The 18431-nt window shown below is 45.9% G+C and overlaps 1 protein-coding gene across 3 annotated transcripts in view; it reads left to right on the forward strand.

Annotated features, from left to right (window-relative positions):
* Positions 1-18431, forward strand: part of LPCAT1 (lysophosphatidylcholine acyltransferase 1) — a 579323-nt gene that overhangs the window by 58453 nt on the left and 502439 nt on the right. For all 3 annotated transcript variants that reach the window (XR_004537978.1, XM_033929666.1, XM_033929665.1), the window contains exon 3: positions 835-1049. Coding sequence is in view for 2 of the 3 variants with exons in the window: in XM_033929666.1 (XP_033785557.1) it covers positions 835-1049 (215 nt within the window). In the remaining variant the exon portion in view is untranslated. The remainder of the gene's footprint in view (positions 1-834; positions 1050-18431) is intronic.

Here is an 18431-nt window from a genome sequence, read left to right on the forward strand (position 1 = left end):
ATCCTGTCAGAATAATTTTAGCTGCATCCGGTAAACCACCTTCACAGTAGTGCTACCAACAGAAATGGACACGATTTTCAACATAGTGTGATCTTCATCAATATGCTTCATCCTCCTCTATATTTTTAGTGTTGGATCTTCTACACTTATTGAACTCTGGTCTTAAAACCACATCAGACAGAGTTCATCTTAGTGCTATTAGTGCTTTCCATGTTCATGTGAGCAACAAATCTCTTGCTGCTCATCCTCTTGTTTACAAGTTTATGAAATGACTTTTTTCATATCAAACCACCTCTCAAACAGCCTTCAGTGGTTTGGGATTTTAATGTTGTTCTCACCAGACTGATGAAACTTCCACAGTTCACTTTTCATACTGTCCGTCCCGGGCTCTGTGGTTGATGTCACCCATATGTGAAAATATCTGCCTGCTGTCCTTGGATAACACCTGTTACGGTAAGTAATATACCAAATCTGGAAAGCTTCCTCCCAAAGAAATGGATTGTGCCATAATTTTTGGTTTGGCAAGGCATTATTTCTCTAGAATCCCAGGTCTATTTTTGGCCCTTTCTCCCACATTCCACTTTCATCCCTTTCAATTAAATCTTAATATTTTGAACTTCCCCTTTCCCCCAACAGACAGACATTTCTTGATTCCTTTTGTGTAATTCTATTGGGTTGAAAAGAATAAAATAGGGTTTTTCTAGAATAAAATAAGTGTTTGACAAGGTATGTATGATTTCAGTTTACATTTTTAACATATTGTTGGTTTGGATGACATGTTACATGTTTATTGAAAATATATTTTACAATTTGCTTATTTTAAATTAATTGCAGGATATTGGACATTTTGATAAAGGTAATTTTGAGAGCAATGTGGTTTGCGTGTGGATTCCACTGGATAACAGTAAAGGGTAGGCAGGCCCTACCTGCAGAAGCACCCATCCTTATTCTAGCTCCACATTCTTCCTTCTTTGATGCTATTCCAGTGACCATGTCCATGTCTTCAGTTGTGATCAAAGAAGAAAGCAGGAGTGTTCCTTTATGGGGAAGTAAGTGACAAGGAAACTTAGTTTAAAAAACTGTTATGCTCTGTTTGGATGTTTTGAAATAGATGATTATATAAAAAATACACTGAAAAGAACTTGTTTTGATTTAGATTTTAGGTGGGAAAAAGTTCAGTTAATGTAAATTAGTTCCTGTTACCAGTTTGACAAAACGATCAATTTATTTAGTGGTACATTTATTGAGTATACATTTTCAAATTATTTATAAACATTTGTATTCCACCTGTCACTAAGGTTCTAATTGGTGCCACAATAGACTATGGGGTCCTTTTATCAAGCTGCGGTAGAGGGTTTAACGTGCATTAAACTGCCTGCCGCGCTAGCTGCTAACGCCTGTATTGAGCAGGCATTAGTTTTTTAGCCAGCCGCGGGGGTTAGCGCGTGATGAAATGTCCGACGCGCTAACCCTGCAAGCGTGGCTTGATAAAAGGCCCTAAGGACCTCTATAAGAAATGCAATAAAAATAGAATATGACAAAAATTATATTAAATATGAAATAATTAAGTATAAAAAAATATATTTTCTATGAGTTATTCAGGGTAGGCCAAAAGTAGATATACAGTATTTATTTCTTTTTATTGTACAGATATTGAATAACATAACATAATTCTTTATTTATATACCGTGCAAAAGAATACAACAAGGAGAAATTGTTAACATTAAAAATTGGTTAAACCATGAGGAAGTACGGCACACAAAAAACTCCCTAGAGAGTAATAATGAGAACTTTGAACAAAAAAAAGAAAGTAAGTAATAATTAATAACAAAAACAAATGTAAGAAGAAGAAAAGAAAAATAATGGGGAGTAGTTTGAAATCAGTCAATATGGCAACTCAGTTGTCAGGACAACCTCTGCAAGCAGATCTCCACAAGGTAAGGACCAGGAGCAAAAGTCCCGAAGCAGCCGAAGGCAAGCGGCCTGAGACAAAAGAAGAAGTTCACAAAAGCAGGCAGCAGGAGGAGGACCCAGCAGGCAGCTACCTCCAACAGGGTTGATTCACCGGTTTTATGCTGCATTGGTTGGGCATCCATAACCCCCATCTTCAGCGCATCAGCCGGCTGATCTTCATCGTTGGTCTCTGCAGCAACACAAAAAGGCTGCACCCTCGCCAGCACGTAGGACGCCTCCATAGGTCATCTCCACTGACACAAAGCGTTGCTCTCTTCTTGGCAGGCCAAACATCAATCTCCCCACCGCTGACCACCACCTCGGCAAACTCTTCACCCACAGATGAGGGAAGAAAAATAACCATTTGAATATGTCGCCAAATAACTGATCCTGCTGCAAAAAGGTGGGAAGAATGTTCACTGCCATCAATAGCCGATAGCCCGCAGAACCAACAGTTGTATGCGGGGTAATGAGAAGACAATTAGATAATAACATAAATAAATTTTAGGAACAAAAATTCAAATCAGATCAAAAACAAAAGGAAAAATTAAAGGATGAAAAGAAATCAAGCTAAAGATGTAGGGGAAACTTAAAAATAAAAATAAGGAAGGGAAGACAGCACAGCTGAACACTTAACTGGCTGCCATCTTGAAAAAAAAAAGGTATATTATAGGTATACAATGTTCTCCCCAGAAATTTTTTCCAGCTGGGTGGCATGAAAAAGTAGTCGGGTGGGGCGGGATGGGGAAATTTGGTGGTGGGGAAAATTAACCCCCCTCTTTTACTAAGGTGCGATAGCATAAGAACATAAGAAGTTGCCTCCGCTGAGTCAGACCAGAGGTCCATCCTGCCCAGCGGTCTGCTCCCGCGGCGGCCCATCAGGCCTAATTGCCTGAACAGTGTCCATGACTATTTTTGTAACTGCCTCTAATCCTATCCCTATTTCCTACCTCTACTCCTATCTGTACCCCTCAATCCCTTTGTCCTCCAGGTACCTGTCCAGACCCTCTTTGAAGCCCTGTAGTGTGCTTCTGCTTATCACATCCACCGGTAGCGCGTTCCATGTATCCACCACCCTCTGAGTGAAAAAGAACTTCCTGGCGTTTGTTCTAAACCTTTCCCCTTTCAGTTTCTCCGAGTGCCCCCTTGTGCTTGTGGTTCCCCGTAATTTGAAAAATCTGTCCATGTCCACTCTTTCTATGCCCTTCATGATCTTGAAGGTTTCTATCATGTCTCCTCTAAGTCTCCGCTTTTCCAGGGAGAAAAGCCCCAACTTTTTCAGTCTGTCAGTATATGAGAGGTCTTCTATGCCCTTTATTAGCTTAGTTGCTATTCTCTGGACTCTCTCAAGTACCGCCATGTCCTTCTTGATGTACGGCGACCAGTACTGGACACAGTACTCCAGGTGCGGGCGCACCATTGCACGATACAGTGGCAGGATTACTTCCTTCGTCCTGGTTGTGATACCCTTCTTAATGATGCCCAACATTCTGTTCGCCTTCCTTGAGGCTGTGGCGCACTGTGCTGACGCCTTCAATGATGTGTCTACCATCACTCCCAGGTCTCTTTCAAGGTTACTCACCCCTAGCGGTGATCCCCCCATTTTGTAAGTGAACATCGGGTTCTTTTTCTCTATATGCATGACCTTGCATTTTCCTATGTTGAAGCTCATTTGCCACTTTTCGGCCCACTCTTCCAGTGTTGTCAGATCTTTTTGGAGGTCTTCGCAGTCCTCCATGGTTTTGACCCTGCTGTATAGTTTAGTGTCATCCGCAAATTTAATAACCTCGCATTTTGTTCCCGCCTCCAGGTCGTTGATAAATATATTGAACAGGAGCGGTCCCAGCACTGACCCCTGCGGAACTCCGCTCGTGACTCATTGCCAGTGTGAGTAATGGCCTTTTATTCCAACCCTCTGTTTCCTGTCCGCCAGCCAGTTTTTGATCCATCGGTGGACCTCCCCTTGCACCCCGTGGTTCCATAGCTTCCTTAGCAGTATTTCATGTGGTACCTTGTCGAAGGCTTTTTGGAAGTCAAGGTAAATGATGTCTATAGATTCCCCTTTATCCACCTGGCTGCTTACCCCCTCAAAGAAGTATAATAAGTTAGTGAGGCATGACCTGCCCTTGCAGAAGCCATGCTGGCTCGGCTTTAGTTGCCCAGTGTTTTCGATGTGTTCCCAGATGCAGTCTTTAATCAGCGCTTCCATCATCTTTCCCGGGACCGAGGTCAAGCTCACCGGCCTGTAGTTTCCTGGGTCTCCCCTTGAGCCTTTCTTGAAGATGGGCGTGACATTTGCTATTTTCCAGTCTTCCGGAATCTCTCCAGTTTTTAAGGATAGGTTGCATATTTGTCGAAGTGGCTCAGCTATTTCGTTCCTTAGTTCCTTGAGTACCCTTGGGTGAATGCCGTCTGGACCTGGCGATTTGTCGCTCTTTAGCCTGTATATCTGCCTCTTTGCTCACCTCCAGTTGGACCAGATTTTCATCCTGATCTCCCTTTACGATCTCCTCGGGTTCCGGAATGTTGGTTGTGTCCTCTCTCGTGAAGACTGACGTGAAGAACTCGTTTAACCTGTCAGCTATCTCTTTTTCCTCTTTTACCACTCCCTTTCTGTCTCCATCATCCAAGGGTCCCACTTCCTCTCTTGCCGGTTTCTTCCCCTTGACATACCTGAAGAATGATTTGAAGTTTGTTGCTTCCCCCGCCAGTCTTTCATATTCTCTTTTTGCTTTCTTAACCACTCGGTGACACTCCTTTTGGTGTTTTTTATGTTCCTTATGGTTGTCCTCTGATCGATCCTTTTTCCATTTTTTGAAAGATGCCTTCTTGTCATTTATCGCCTTTTTCACTGCATTTGTTATCCACACTAGGTTTTTAGTTCTATTCTTCTTGCACCCTTTCCTGAACTTGGGGACTCACAGGGTCTGTGCTTCGTGCACCGTGTCCTTAAGTAGGGTCCAGGCTTCTTCTACAGACTCCATCTTCCTTGCAGTGTTGTTGAGTTTCTTTCCCACCATTTTCCTCATGGCATCATAATTCCCTTTTTCGAAGTTGAGTGCTGTCGTTGTAATTCTATTCACCTTTGTAGGTCCAATTTCTAGCCTGTACTGGATCGTGTTGTGGTCGCTGTTTCCTAGTGGGGCTAGTACCGCCACCTCCTTGGCGGGTCTCCCTAGTCCGTTGAAGATTAGGTCAAGAGTTGCGTCCCCCCGTGTTGGTTCTGTGACCAGCTGTTCCATAAAACAGTCCCTTGTGACCTCCAGGAATGCGGTCTCCCTCATGCAGTTTGAATGCCAAATACTCCAGTCTATTCCCGGGTAGTTGAAGTCCCCCATCACCACCACACTTCCGCTTTTGCATACTTGCCTCATTTCAGCCTCCAGATCCTGGTCGGTTTCTTCCGTTTGTCCAGGTGGGCGATAGTACAGACCTAATTTTATGTCTGCTCCAGAACCTCCGGATAGCTTAACCCATAGTGATTCCAAGTCATCTGCCCTTACTGCTGTTTCCATCCTGGTTGAAGGTATGGAATCCTTTATATATAGCGCTATTCCTCCACCCTTTTTGTGTGGCCTATCTCTCCTGTAGAGTTTGAACCCTGGCAAAGCCACATCCCATTCATTCTCATCGGTCCACCATGTTTCTGTGACTCCAATTATGTCTAGGCCCTTTTTGCTGGCTAAGACTTCCAGCTCTCCCATTTCTCGCCTAGTGACATGTCTCCCAGGGGCGAGGACAAAGGACATCTCCGACAGAATCGAGAGAATCATGGAGGGAGCTGAGACGGAGGAAACAGCAGTGATTGTCCACGTCGGAACAAATGACATCAGCAGAAGGAATTTCAACATGACTACACTGACCGAGCAGTTTAAGATCCTGGGGAGGAAGCTGAAGCTGAGGACAGGGAAGATAGCCTTTTCTGAGATCCTGCCAGTACCAAGGGCAGATGTGAGGAGGCAGACCGAGCTGCAAGCAACAAATGGATGGCTGAGACGATGGTGTGAGGAGGAGGGTTTCCTCTTTGTACGAAACTGGTCAACCTTCATGGGGAAAAACAAGCTCTACAGGAGAGACGGACTGCATTTGAGCACGGCTGGGACGAGGATGCTGGCACGTAACATCCAGACCTGCATAGACATGACTTTAAACTGACAACGAGGGGAAAGCCGATAGTCGATCTGACATTGACACATCGGGCCACAGTATCGAGCAAGGATACTGAAACAGGAAATGGAGTTTGCGGACTGGAGACAAAGTGGACACTTTTTGGACACAAACCCAAAGATGCAGTACAGGGACCTGAGAGGCAATTAGAGCAAATAAGCACGACAAGGAGGAAACAGACGGAACCAGAGGGCTATCAAAGAACCAAGAAGCGGGCAGAGGACAGGTTAGACACACCACAAGCAGCCCGTGAGGAGACCAGCAGGAGCAACAAATCAAGCGTAGATCCTAAAGAAAAAGTAACTAACTGGGACTTAAATTGCCTATACACAAATGCTAGGAGCCTAAGGACTAAAATGGGGGAGCTAGAAGTTATAGCCAGAAACAAGGACCTAGACATAATAGGAATCACAGAGACATGGTGGTCAGAGGACAACAAATGGGACGTGGCCCTGCCAGGATACAAACTCTACAGGAGGGACAGGGCACACAAGAAGGGGGGAGGAATAGCCCTGTATATAAAGGACTCCATTCCTTCATCCAGAACAGAAACAACAAGGGCAGACAGTTTGGAGTCACTATGGGTTAAACTGACAGGAGGAGAAGGAGCTGACATCAAATTGGGACTGTACTATCGCCCACCAGGACAGCCAGAAGCAAACGACCTGGACCTGGAGGCCGAACTGAGGCAGGTGTGCAAAAGTGGAAGGGTGGTGGTTATGGGAGACTTCAACTATCCGGGAATAGACTGGGTCATTGGACACTCAAATTGCACGAGAGAAACTAAATTCCTAGAGGTGATAAGGGACTGTTTCATGGAGCAGCTAGTCACGGAACCAACGGGAGGGGAGGCCACTCTAGACCTAATCCTCAACGGGCTAGAGGGACCCGCAAAGGAAGTGGTGGTACTAGCACCACTAGGGAACAGCGATCACAACATGATCCAGTACAAATTAAACATGGGAACACCAAAGGTGAAAAGAACCACAACGACAGCACTTAACTTCAGAAAAGGAAACTACAAGGACATGAGGAAAATGGTAGGGAAAAAGCTCAGAAACAGCTCAGGGAAGGTGAAGACCGTAAAGGAAGCCTGGACACTGCTTAAAGGCACAGTGCTCGAGGCACAAGACCTGTACGTCCCAAGGTTTAGGAAAGGGTGCAAAAAAAATCGAACTAGAAACCCAGCATGGATAACAACTGCAGTCAAAAAGGCGATAAGCGACAAGAAATCATCCTTCAAGAAATGGATAAAGGAACCAACAAAGGAAAACCAGGAAGAACACAAAAGACATCAGAAAAAATGCCATCAGGAGGTCAAGAAAGCAAAGAGAGAATATGAGGAAAGACTGGCAGGAGAAGCAAGAAACTTCAAACCCTTCTTCAGGTATGTGAAAGGGAAACAATCAGCCAGAGAGGAAGTGGGACCACTGGATGATGGAGACAGGAAAGGAGCGATAAAGGAAGAAAAAGAGATAGCTGACAGGTTAAACAATTTCTTCTCGTCAGTCTTCACCAGAGAGGACACATCCAATATCCCAGAACCCGAGGTGTTTATAAACGGAGAACACGACGAAAGACTGATTCAACTAGAGGTAAGTAAAGAGGATGTCCTCAGACAGAAAGACAGATTAAAGAGCGACAAATCACCAGGCCCGGACGGCATCCACCCAAGGGTACTAAAAGAACTGAGAAACGAAATAGCAGAGACACTTCAACAAATATGTAACCTCTCCCTAAAAACTGGGGAGATCCCAGAAGACTGGAAAATAGCAAATGTCACGCCCATCTTCAAGAAGGGAACAAGGGGTGACCCGGGAAACTACAGGCCTGTGAGCTTGACCTCGGTTCCGGGAAAGATGATGGAAGCAATGGTAAAGGATGCAATCTGCGAACACATAGAAAACAATGGACAACTGAAGGCGAGCCAGCATGGCTTCTGCAAGGGAAGGTCGTGCCTCACAAACTTGCTGCACTTCTTTGAGGGAATAAACAGCCAGATGGACAAGGGGGAATCCATAGACATCATTTACCTTGACTTCCAAAAAGCCTTCGACAAGGTACCTCACGAACGGCTACATAAAAGCTGTGGAACCACGGGGTGCAAGGGGATATCTACCGATGGATCAAACACTGGTTGGCAGGCAGGAAACAGAGGGTTGGAATAAAAGGCCAATACTCAGACTGGCAATGGGTCACGAGCGGAGTTCCACAGGGGTCGGTGCTGGGACCTCTACTGTTCAATATATTTATAAACGATCTGGAGACGGGGACAAAATGTGAGGTTATCAAATTTGCCGATGACACCAAACTCTGCAGCAGGGTTAGAAACACGGAAGACTGTGAAGACCTGCAAAGGGACCTAACGAGACTGGAAGACTGGGCAAACAAGTGGCAAATGAGTTTTAACGTACAGAAATGCAAGGTCATGCATGTAGGGAAAAAGAACCCGATGTTCAGCTACAAAATGGGGGGAACACTGCTAGGGGTGAGTAACCTTGAAAGGGACCTGGGGGTGATGGTAGACACATCACTGAAACCATCGGCGCAGTGTGCGACAGCCTCAAAGAAAGCAAACAGAATGCTGGGCATCTTCAAAAAGGGTATCACAACCAGGACGAAAGAAGTCATTATGCCGCTATATCGCGCAATGGTGCGCCCGCACCTGGAGTACTGTGTGCAGTACTGGGCGCCGTACCACAAGAAGGACATGGCGGTACTCGAGGGAGTGCAGAGGAGGGCGACTAAACTGATAAAAGGTATGGAAAATTTTTCATACGCTGACAGGTTAAAAATGCTGGGTCTGTTCTCCCTAGAGAAGAGGAGACTTAGAGGGGACATGATAGAAACCTTCAAAATCCTAAAGGGCATAGAGAAGGTAAATAAGGACAGATTCTTCAAACTATGGGGAGACACAAACACTAGGGGTCACTCGAAGAAATTGAAAGGGGACAGGTTTAGAACAAATGCTAGGAAGTTCTTTTTTACCCAGAGGGTGGTGGACACATGGAACGCACTTCCAGAGGATGTGATAGGCCAGAACTCTGTACAAGGGTTCAAGGAGGGTTTGGATAGGTTCCTGGAGGATAAGGGGATAGAGGGGTACAGATAGAACTTGAGGTAGGTTGTAGAGGTGTTCATAAACCACTTCACAGGTCGTGGACCTGATGGGCCGCCGCAGGTGCGGACCGCTGGGCAAGATGGACCTCTGGTCTGACCCAGTGGAGGCAACTTCTTATGTTCTTATGTTCTTAGCCCTTAGGCTCCTAGCATTAGTGTATAGGCAGTGTAAGTCCTGGTTGTTCGCCTTTCTTGCTGGTTTTCCTTGTGGTTTGGCACTCCTGTCGACCCCCTCATGAGTTGCCGGTCCCCAAGCCTCGTCCCGGACATCCTCCTCCTGTGGGGTGTCTGTTTTGTCCTCAGCCCGTTTCCCCATTTTTGGTTCAACATCCTTTGCCCTGGTGCTCTGCATTGCGTCCTTAGGTCCTTTTCCCAAAAATTCCCACTCAGTCCTGATCCATTTTTTACAGTCTCCTTGCCCAGTGTCCTTGGCCCCCTGTATTGTATCCTTAGGTCCTTCTTCAAAAAATTCCCATTCAGTTCCGAGCCCTCTTTTACAATGTCCTTGCTCAGTATCTTTATTTGATACTTTTGTCCGATGTGTCAGATCGACTGTCGGCTTTCCCCTCTTCCTCAGTTTAAAGCCAAATCTATGACGCTCTGGACGTTGCGTGCCAGCATCCTCGTCCCATTCGTGCTCAGATGCAGTCCGTCTCTCCTGTAGAGCTTATTCTTTCCCAAGAAAGTTGTCCAGTTCCGAATAAAAAGGAAACCCTCCTCTTCGCACCATCTCCTGAGCCAACCACTTATTGCTTGTAGTTCACTCTGCCTCCTTGTGTCCGCTCTCGGTACTGGCAGGATCTCCGAGAAGGCTATTTTCCTTGCCCTCAGTTTCAGTCTCCTCCCCAGGATCCTGAACTGATCAGTTAGCGCAGTCCTGTTGTAGTTTCTCCTGCTGACGTCGTTGGTTCCTATGTGGATTACTACAGCTGTCTCCTCCGTCTCAGCCCCTTCCAGGATCCTCTCGATTTTGTCGATGACGTCCTTCGTTCAGGCCCCCTGGAGACATGTCACTAGTTGGTCCTCTCTTCCTCCAGCTATGTGACTGTCCACTCCTCTCAGGATTGAGTCTCCCACTACGATTCCACGTTTTTAGCATGTGATAACCCCTGCGCTACGCAGGAAAACTAATGCCAGCTTAATGCTGGCGTTAGTGTCTACAGCGCGCGGCAATTCTGCATGCGCTAAGCGCACGCTAAAACCGCTATCGCGCTTAGTAAAAGGAGCCCTAAATGTGTACTATTTTTATTAATTATTATTATTTTCCGATGCTCAATATGACTTCCTTTTTTAAGGTTTGACACTTATGCCAGAATATTTTTACTAAATTTAAGAAGTATCCAATTCTAGAAGGGAATAATTAGATATTTGCCCTCTTTCAAATGGTATAGAGGTTTAAAAAAGGAAAATGCGTTAAGAAGTCATTAGGTTCAATGTAGCCATTTATTTCTGCATGAATTTAAACAACTAAAGAAAAAAGAAAGATAAATATAGCTCATCCAGTCATACAAGAAATGACTGTACAGCACGTAAGAACATAAGAACATAAGCAATGCCTCTGCTGGGTCAGACCTAAGGTCCATCGTGCCCAGCAGTCCGCTCCCGCGCCGGCCCAACAGGTCCAGGACCTGTGTAGTAATCCTCTAACTATATCCCTCTATCCCTTTTTCCAGTAGGAAATTGTCCAATCCTTTCTTGAACCCCAGTACCGTGCTCTGCCCTATTACGCCTTCTGGAAGCGCATTCCAGGTGTCCACCACACGCTGGGTAAAGAAAAACTTCCTAGCATTCATTTTGAATCTATCCCCTTTCAACTTTTCCGAATGCCCTCTTGTTCTTTAATGTTCTGAAGGTTTGAAAAATCTGTCCCGCTCTACTCTCTCTATGCCCTTCATGATCTTGTAGGTCTCTATCATGTCTCCTCTGAGTCTCCACTTTTCCAGGGAGAAGAGCCCCAGTCTCTCCAATCTTTCAGTGTACGAAAGGTTTTCCATGCCCTTAATCATTTTTGTCGCCCTCCTCTGGACCCTCTCAAGTATTGCCATATCCTTCTTAAGGTACGGTGACCAATACTGGACACAGTACTCCAGGTGCAGGCGCACTATTGCCCTATACAATGGCAGGATGACTTCTTTCGTTCTGGTCGTAATACTCTTCTTAATAATACCCAACATTCTGTTTGCCTTCTTCGAGGCTGCTGCGCATTGTGCCGTTGGCTTCATTGTTGTGTCCACCAGCACACCCAAATCTCTTTCAAGGTTACTTCCCATTAATACTAACCCCCCCATTTGGTAGCTGAACATCGGGTTCTTTTTCCCTATATGCATGACCTTGCATTTCCCTACATTGAAGTTCATATGCCATTTATTCGCCCACTCCTCCAGTTTGTTTAGGTCCCTTTGTAGGTCCTCACACTCTTCCACAATTCTAACCCTGCTACAGAGTTTAGTGTCATCCGCAAATTTTATAACTTCACACTTCGTCCCCGTTTCCAGGTCATTAATAAATACATTGAACAGCAGCGGTCCGAGTACCGACCCCTGTGGAACGCCGCTCGTGACCCTCCTCTAGCCCGAGTAGTGACCCTTCACTCCAACCCTCTGCCTTCTGCCTGCCAACCAGTGTTTGACCCATCTGTGTACGTCCCCTTCCACCCCTTGGTTCCACAGCTTCCTAAGTAGTCGCTCATGGGGTACCTTGTCAAAGGCCTTTTGTAAGTTGAGGTAAATGATGTCAACGGATTCCCCTTGATCCAACTGGCTGTTTACGCCCTCAAAGAAGTGCAGTAAGTTTGTTTGGCACGATCTTCCCTTGCAGAAGATGTTTTGATAATGTTTTGATCACTAGGTTCCTTCCTGAGGTCTCACTGAGGATATGAAATAGATGCTATCCCCACTTCAGATCTCTTCCACATAATTTATGGAAAGGTGTTACTGAGCCTTGAAGGAGACCTGTGTGATTGATCTTTATCTGCTACTTTTTTATTTTGCTGTAGAGCAAAGTGAGAGCTAGGGCAAAATAGTTTACGTAAAGATGCAGGTAATAATTAGCAATGTATTAAAAATATTTTATTTTTATTTGCTTATAATGTCATTTGAAAGCTGCTTGATGTTAATACAACTTTAATTTAATTCTTTATAGTGTGTGTGTAGGGGGGGCGGGACAACACCTACATCAACAGTAAAGTTAGAATAGGGTTATTAAATCCAGTGGCATACCTAGTATATATGACAGCCAGTGCTGATCATTTTTTTTTTAACAACCCCCTCCTCTCTATAAAAAAGATATTTTTAGTAATAATCCATGAGTCACACAACAAGGGTGCACCTAGGAAAAGGCAGCATCTTAAACGCTGCAGTGAGCACTAGAACACCAACACACGCAATGTAAAACTAAACAAGCCAGATCCTGCACAGTCAATTGATCCTGTACAGTCGATGCTAACAGAAAACCATGTCCTTTTCCTATACACAGACAGATACACCCTCGCCCAATATGGAATAATCACAAACTAAAAATAGAACTATGTAAACAAAAGTTAAACTGAACCAAGAAACCAGACTCTGCATACAATGCAACACCACAGAAACAGTGGCATGTCCTCTAATACTGTGCAAAATATAGACAGCAGATGTAAATTTGAAAAAAAACTGCTACGTAACATTCACCACTTTACAAATTAACAAATAGAAATAAAACAAATAAGAAAATACAATTTTATTGGACTAATTCATTTTTCAATTAGCTTTCAGAGGCCAAATTTTTCTTCAAGACAGTACAGCAGGGGTGCCCACACTTTTTTGGCTTGCGAGCTACTTTTTAAAATGGCCAAGTCAAAATGATCTACCACACAAAGCATACTGTATGCAGAGAAAATGTTAGTTATCATTTGTATTCGTGTTTTTTTTTTTTTAAGAGGTCAAGGCTAAGGTGACCATACGTCCTGTTTTCGGACCGTCCGTCCCATTGTCCCAATCCACCGCTTCGGGACACCGTTTTCCCGTTTTCAGGGACAGCGTCCTGAAGCAGTGCATGGGGACACCGGGACGGGTGATCGCTTTCCCTCCCTGCTGCGCCAATTCAAAGCCCAGTCCGCTTCTGCTGCTTCTTGCCTTCTTCCCGAAGTCAATTTTAACGTCGCAGAGGACGTTCCGGGCCAGCCAATCGCTGCATGGTTGGGCCAGAATGTCCTCTCTGACATCAAGATTGACGTCGGGGAAGGGAGGAGGAGGAAGGCTGCTTTTGTTCCTGCCGTATCGGGGAAGCAGAGAAAAAGTAGACGACCATCGCGGCCCAAAACAGAGTGCCTGTGGCAGCTGCTCTCCTTGCTTCCGCCTGCCTGCTAATACAGCCGAGAAGGAGAAAAGCTGAAGCGTAGGGGGGGGAGGAGGCCAGGTAAGAAATCATTTCTCCCCCGCAGCCAAAAGTGGCCTTTTCAGAGGGTCCCCGACACGGCAGCTGCCCCGAAGTTTTCCCTCTGCCGCAACTTCCCGTTTCCGACAGGACACATCGCAGCAGAGGGAAAGCTTCAGGGCAGTTGCCATGCCAGGGCACCAATTTAGGAGTTTAGCAAAGAAGTTCGGACCGCTGCCCCCCCCCCCGGATCTGTTGCTGTTTGCTCCCCCCCTAACGCCTGCCCTAGGCAGCTGCCTCCTGGGTCTACCCTTTAATCCGCTCTTATCCACAACCTGCGAGGACCAACTTCTGCCCAGAATTCCTTCCATATTCAGCTTCAACCTAAGTCAGAAATTTTTTTTTTTTTCTGGGGGGGGAATCTTGGATCCATTGCTTGCTTGAATATAATCTTTGTAGACGTGGAACGACTGAAGAAAGGAATTTTTTTGTTATCGTGGCAACAATAGGGGAGTCTACTAGATGACAAAGTAATTTTGAGGTGTCGGGGCAGGGGGATACAGACTTGATGGCTTAAAAAAAAAAGTCCCCCTTCTTGTCAATGCTCAGTCAATCATTCATGCATAAGGTGACCATACGTCCCGTTTTCAACAGGACAGTCCCATTTTTGGACCGACCGTCCCATTGTCCCGACCCACATAAGGACATAGGAAGGAGGCACTGAGGGCACTAAGGACATAGGATGGGACACTAAGGACACAGGACGGAGGCACTGGGGGCACTAAGGACATAGGAAGGAGGCATTAGGGCAGGGGTAGTGAACTCCGGTCCTCGAGAGCTGTATTCCAGTCGGGTTTTCAGGATTTCCCCAATGAATATGCATTGAAAGCAGTGCATGCAAATAGATCTCATGCATATTCATTGGGGAAATCCTGAAAACCTGACTGGAATACAGCTCTCGAGGACTGGAGTTCCCTACCCCTGCACTAGGGGCACTAAGGACATAGGAAGGAAGCATACTGGGGGCACTAAGGACATGGGAATGAGGCCATTATGAATTAATAAGATATTATGTGTACATGAAAAATGAATGGAAGGAATTGGGGGCGTGGTTAGGGTGGAATTTGGGCGGGGCTAGGGCAGGATTGGGGGTGTGACTGACAATTAGTAGATGATAAAAAAATTTGATAAAAAAATAAATGGTCAGGTTAGTCAAGGCAGATGACTTTATCGTCAAATATATTTATTGAGCAACAAGAAAAACAGCAATCAGAAACAAGTACAAAGAGCAACAAGCAGCTCATAATTCACACAAAAGTTAACAAACCCACCCCACCAACCCAACCCACAACCCATCCCCCCCCTCACTGATAGCAAACAAAACATAAGAAACAGACAATAGAACAAGTACCAGGGGCTAGCAGTTCAAAAGGCGACTACGAGCCACCGGAGACAATGTTATCCAAAAAGGCTCCCAAATTCACTGGAAGGCCCATCCCAGCGAGGAAGAAATGTCCTGGACTCCCCTCCGTTCCCAAGAAAGCAGCGTAATCATGTGACTATGCCAGAGGGAATAGTCAGGGGCCTCCGCTTCCATCCACTTAAGCAATATGCATTTGAGAACAATCACAGCAGTCCAACGAAGGAATGCGGCGGCCCCAGGCCGACGGGGATGAAAATGTAAGGAGGATCCAAATAACACCAAGGCAGATCTCTGAACTGTAATGTTCCAGGTGGTATCTACAAAAAGAAAAATAGCGTCCCAAAAAGTTTGTATTGATGGACACGACCAGAACATGTGGCCGAGACCTGCATCCGGAGCACCACAGCGCAGTTGAACAGAGCCCCGCCAGGAAAGCTCTCCGAGGAGAAATATACAGGCGAAGAGTCAATTTGTAATGTTGTTCCCATAAAACTGCATATTTACCATACAAAGGCAGCTTTTTGATAGCATTCAAAATTACTTTATCGGAAAATTCCATATTCAAATCCCCCACCCAAGCATCCCGTAATCGGAGACAATCAAGCATAGGAGATTCGTCCTTCAGATGTCTATGGTGAAATTTCAACGGGACAGGCTGTTGGGAATCAAAGGTAAAGGCCTCCAACAACAATTCCCGACAGGAGGCCGAAAGATGAGTACTTGACAAGGAGGAAATGTAATGACGTATCTGAAGGTAGGCATAGACATCTGTACGAGGAAGAGCAAATTCCTTGCAAAGCAGATCAAAGGGTTTGATCAAACCTTCATCATCAACTAGATGGAACAAGAAACGAATCCCCTTCGCTTCCCAATTCACAAAACTAGCATTGTCCACCCCAGGAGGAAAACGTGCATTATAGCGTAATGGTAAAAAGGGAGAGACCGTAGAGCTAAGGGAATGAAACCTACATACCCAGTGCCAGGCCCGTCGAAGAGGGCAATGCAACAACACACTGGGCGCAGATTCCCATTTGGAAAGTAAAGAGGAGTGAAGAAACACACTAAAGTGGGTAGAGGTAAAGCAAGAAAGTTCCAAGGAGGTGTTAGTAAACGTGGAGGTACCGCTAAAAAGATCATTAATGTGGCGCATGCCACAAGCAATCGTTAAGAAACAAATATTCAACAACCCCAAACCACCCTTATACCAAGGGGAGACCGCCCTCCGATAGGGAAGGCGAGCACGCTTGCCCAGCCAGAGAAACCGTTGCACCATGCGCACAAGACACTTTTCATCAATGGGGAACAGATAAAGGGGAAGAACCTGAAACACATACAGCCACTATGGTACAACAAGCATATTATAGAGGCTCACCCGGCCTATCAAAGAAATTGGGAGACCTCGCCACAGCTGTAACCGTGTCTCAAAGGTAGAAAACAAAGAGCGGACATTTAAAGAGTAGAGGCGGGCAAGATCCATGGGAATGCGTACCCCTAAATATCGAAGCTCAGACTCTGCCCACCGCAAAGGGAAGGAACCTCTCCAAGAAGTACGAACTGCCGGGCAAGAAGGCAAAGCCAAAGATTTATCAAGATTCAGTGAGAGGCCAGAATGAAAACCAAATTCAGAAATAAGATCCAACGCGAGGGGCAAAGAAACCGCCGGAGAGGTCAGGATCAAAAACATATCATCTGCAAAGGCCAACGTCTTCAAGGACTCACCCGCGACCCGAAGGCCCCGCACCTCATCGGTGTGGCGCAAAGTACAAAGTAAGGGTTCCAAAAAGAGCAGAAAAAGTAGAGGAGATAGGGGACAGCTCTGTCTAACACCCCTGAGTATAGGAAAGGAATCAGTACGAATACCATTAACCAAGAGAGATGCCCTCGGATTAGAATATAAGGAACGGACAGCACTCATAAGCCCCCCCAGGCCCACATGTTCAAGGGTAAGGACCAGTTAACATTATCAAATGCTTTAGATGCGTCCAGGCTAACAAACTACGAGTCAATGCCAAGTTCCTGACAATGAGCCAGTGCAAAAAGGACCTTACGCACATTGCGAACTGTGTGTCGACCCCGAACAAATCCAACCTGGTCCTCATGGATAATGGAAGGGAGAAGCGGTGCAAGACGGTTGGCCAGAATATGAGAAAACAATTTTAAATCAACATTAAGGAGGGAGATCGGGCGATAAGACCCCGGGTCATCAGTCGCCTTACCCGGCTTTAACAATAAGATAACCAAGGCCTCGTTAGCATAGCGAGGAAAGGAGCCTTCAGTTATAGCCGCATTATAATAATCAAGTAAAGGCCCACAAACATGGTGAGAGAGAATACGGTAAAACTCGCCGGAGAACCCGTCCGGGCCAGGAGCCAGACCTGAACGAAGGGATTTGATGGCAACCTGCAATTCTAATGCCTGAAGAGGTTCATTAAGACACGTCGCCGTTTCCGCAGCCAAGCGTGGCATGCCAGACGAGTGCAAATAGCCAGAAATAAGGTCCCCTGAAATCTCATCCGGCGAAGCATACAGTCGAGAGAAGAAATCCAGAAGCGTCTCCGCCACCTGCGGCGTTTTGGTCACCCGACCCCCCCCCCTCCCAGGCGTCTTAAGGGTGAGGATCGGCTTACGGCCCAGCCGAGCATCCACGAGACGGGCCAATAACCGCCCTGGTCTGTTACCAAATCTATGAAATCGATGTTTATGGAAGGCCGACCATTTCATAGCACGGGAATGGAGTAACGAATTAAGGGTAGCCTGAGCAGACAGATAGTGTTCCTGAGTAGTGGTAGAAGGAGCCGCCTGAAAGGCACGTTTAGCTGTACCAAGATCTCGTTGCAGGGTCATAATACTATGGTTAATACGTTTGTGTCTGGCACAGAGAAAGGAAATAATGTAACCTCGTAGCACGGTTTTGGCGGCCTCCCAAAACAAAATGGGATCGTCTTGATGTTGGACATTATGTTGCAATGTCCCATTGAGTCTCCAAAAAGGTTTGAAACTCCACATCCTGGGCCAGATAGAAGGGAAATCGCCAAGAAGGGGAACGAACATAGGTCTGATCTAAAGATATATCAATCCAAATGGGAGCGTGATCGGAAATGGCCAAAGGGCCTATCTCCGCTGACGAAACGGAGGGGAACTGACCCATGGATACAAAAATGTAATCAATGCGAGACCAGGTATTATGAGCTCTGGAGAGATGAGTATAGTCCCGGACCTCAGGATGTAAAAGACGCCAGGGATCCACCACCGAAAGAGTGTCGCAAAGATCAGCTAAAAGACGTCCTCGAGCCCCCAAAGTAGAGGGGGTGAGCCCCGATTTATATAATTCAGGATCGCTGACCAAATTGAAATCACCCACCAAGAGCAAAGGATCGCCTGAATACCGTGAGTGAAGAGCAACCAATTCACGTAA

Source organism: Geotrypetes seraphini, chromosome 2, assembly GCF_902459505.1.
Source record: "Geotrypetes seraphini chromosome 2, aGeoSer1.1, whole genome shotgun sequence".
NCBI classification, from domain to species: Eukaryota; Metazoa; Chordata; class Amphibia; order Gymnophiona; family Dermophiidae; genus Geotrypetes; species Geotrypetes seraphini.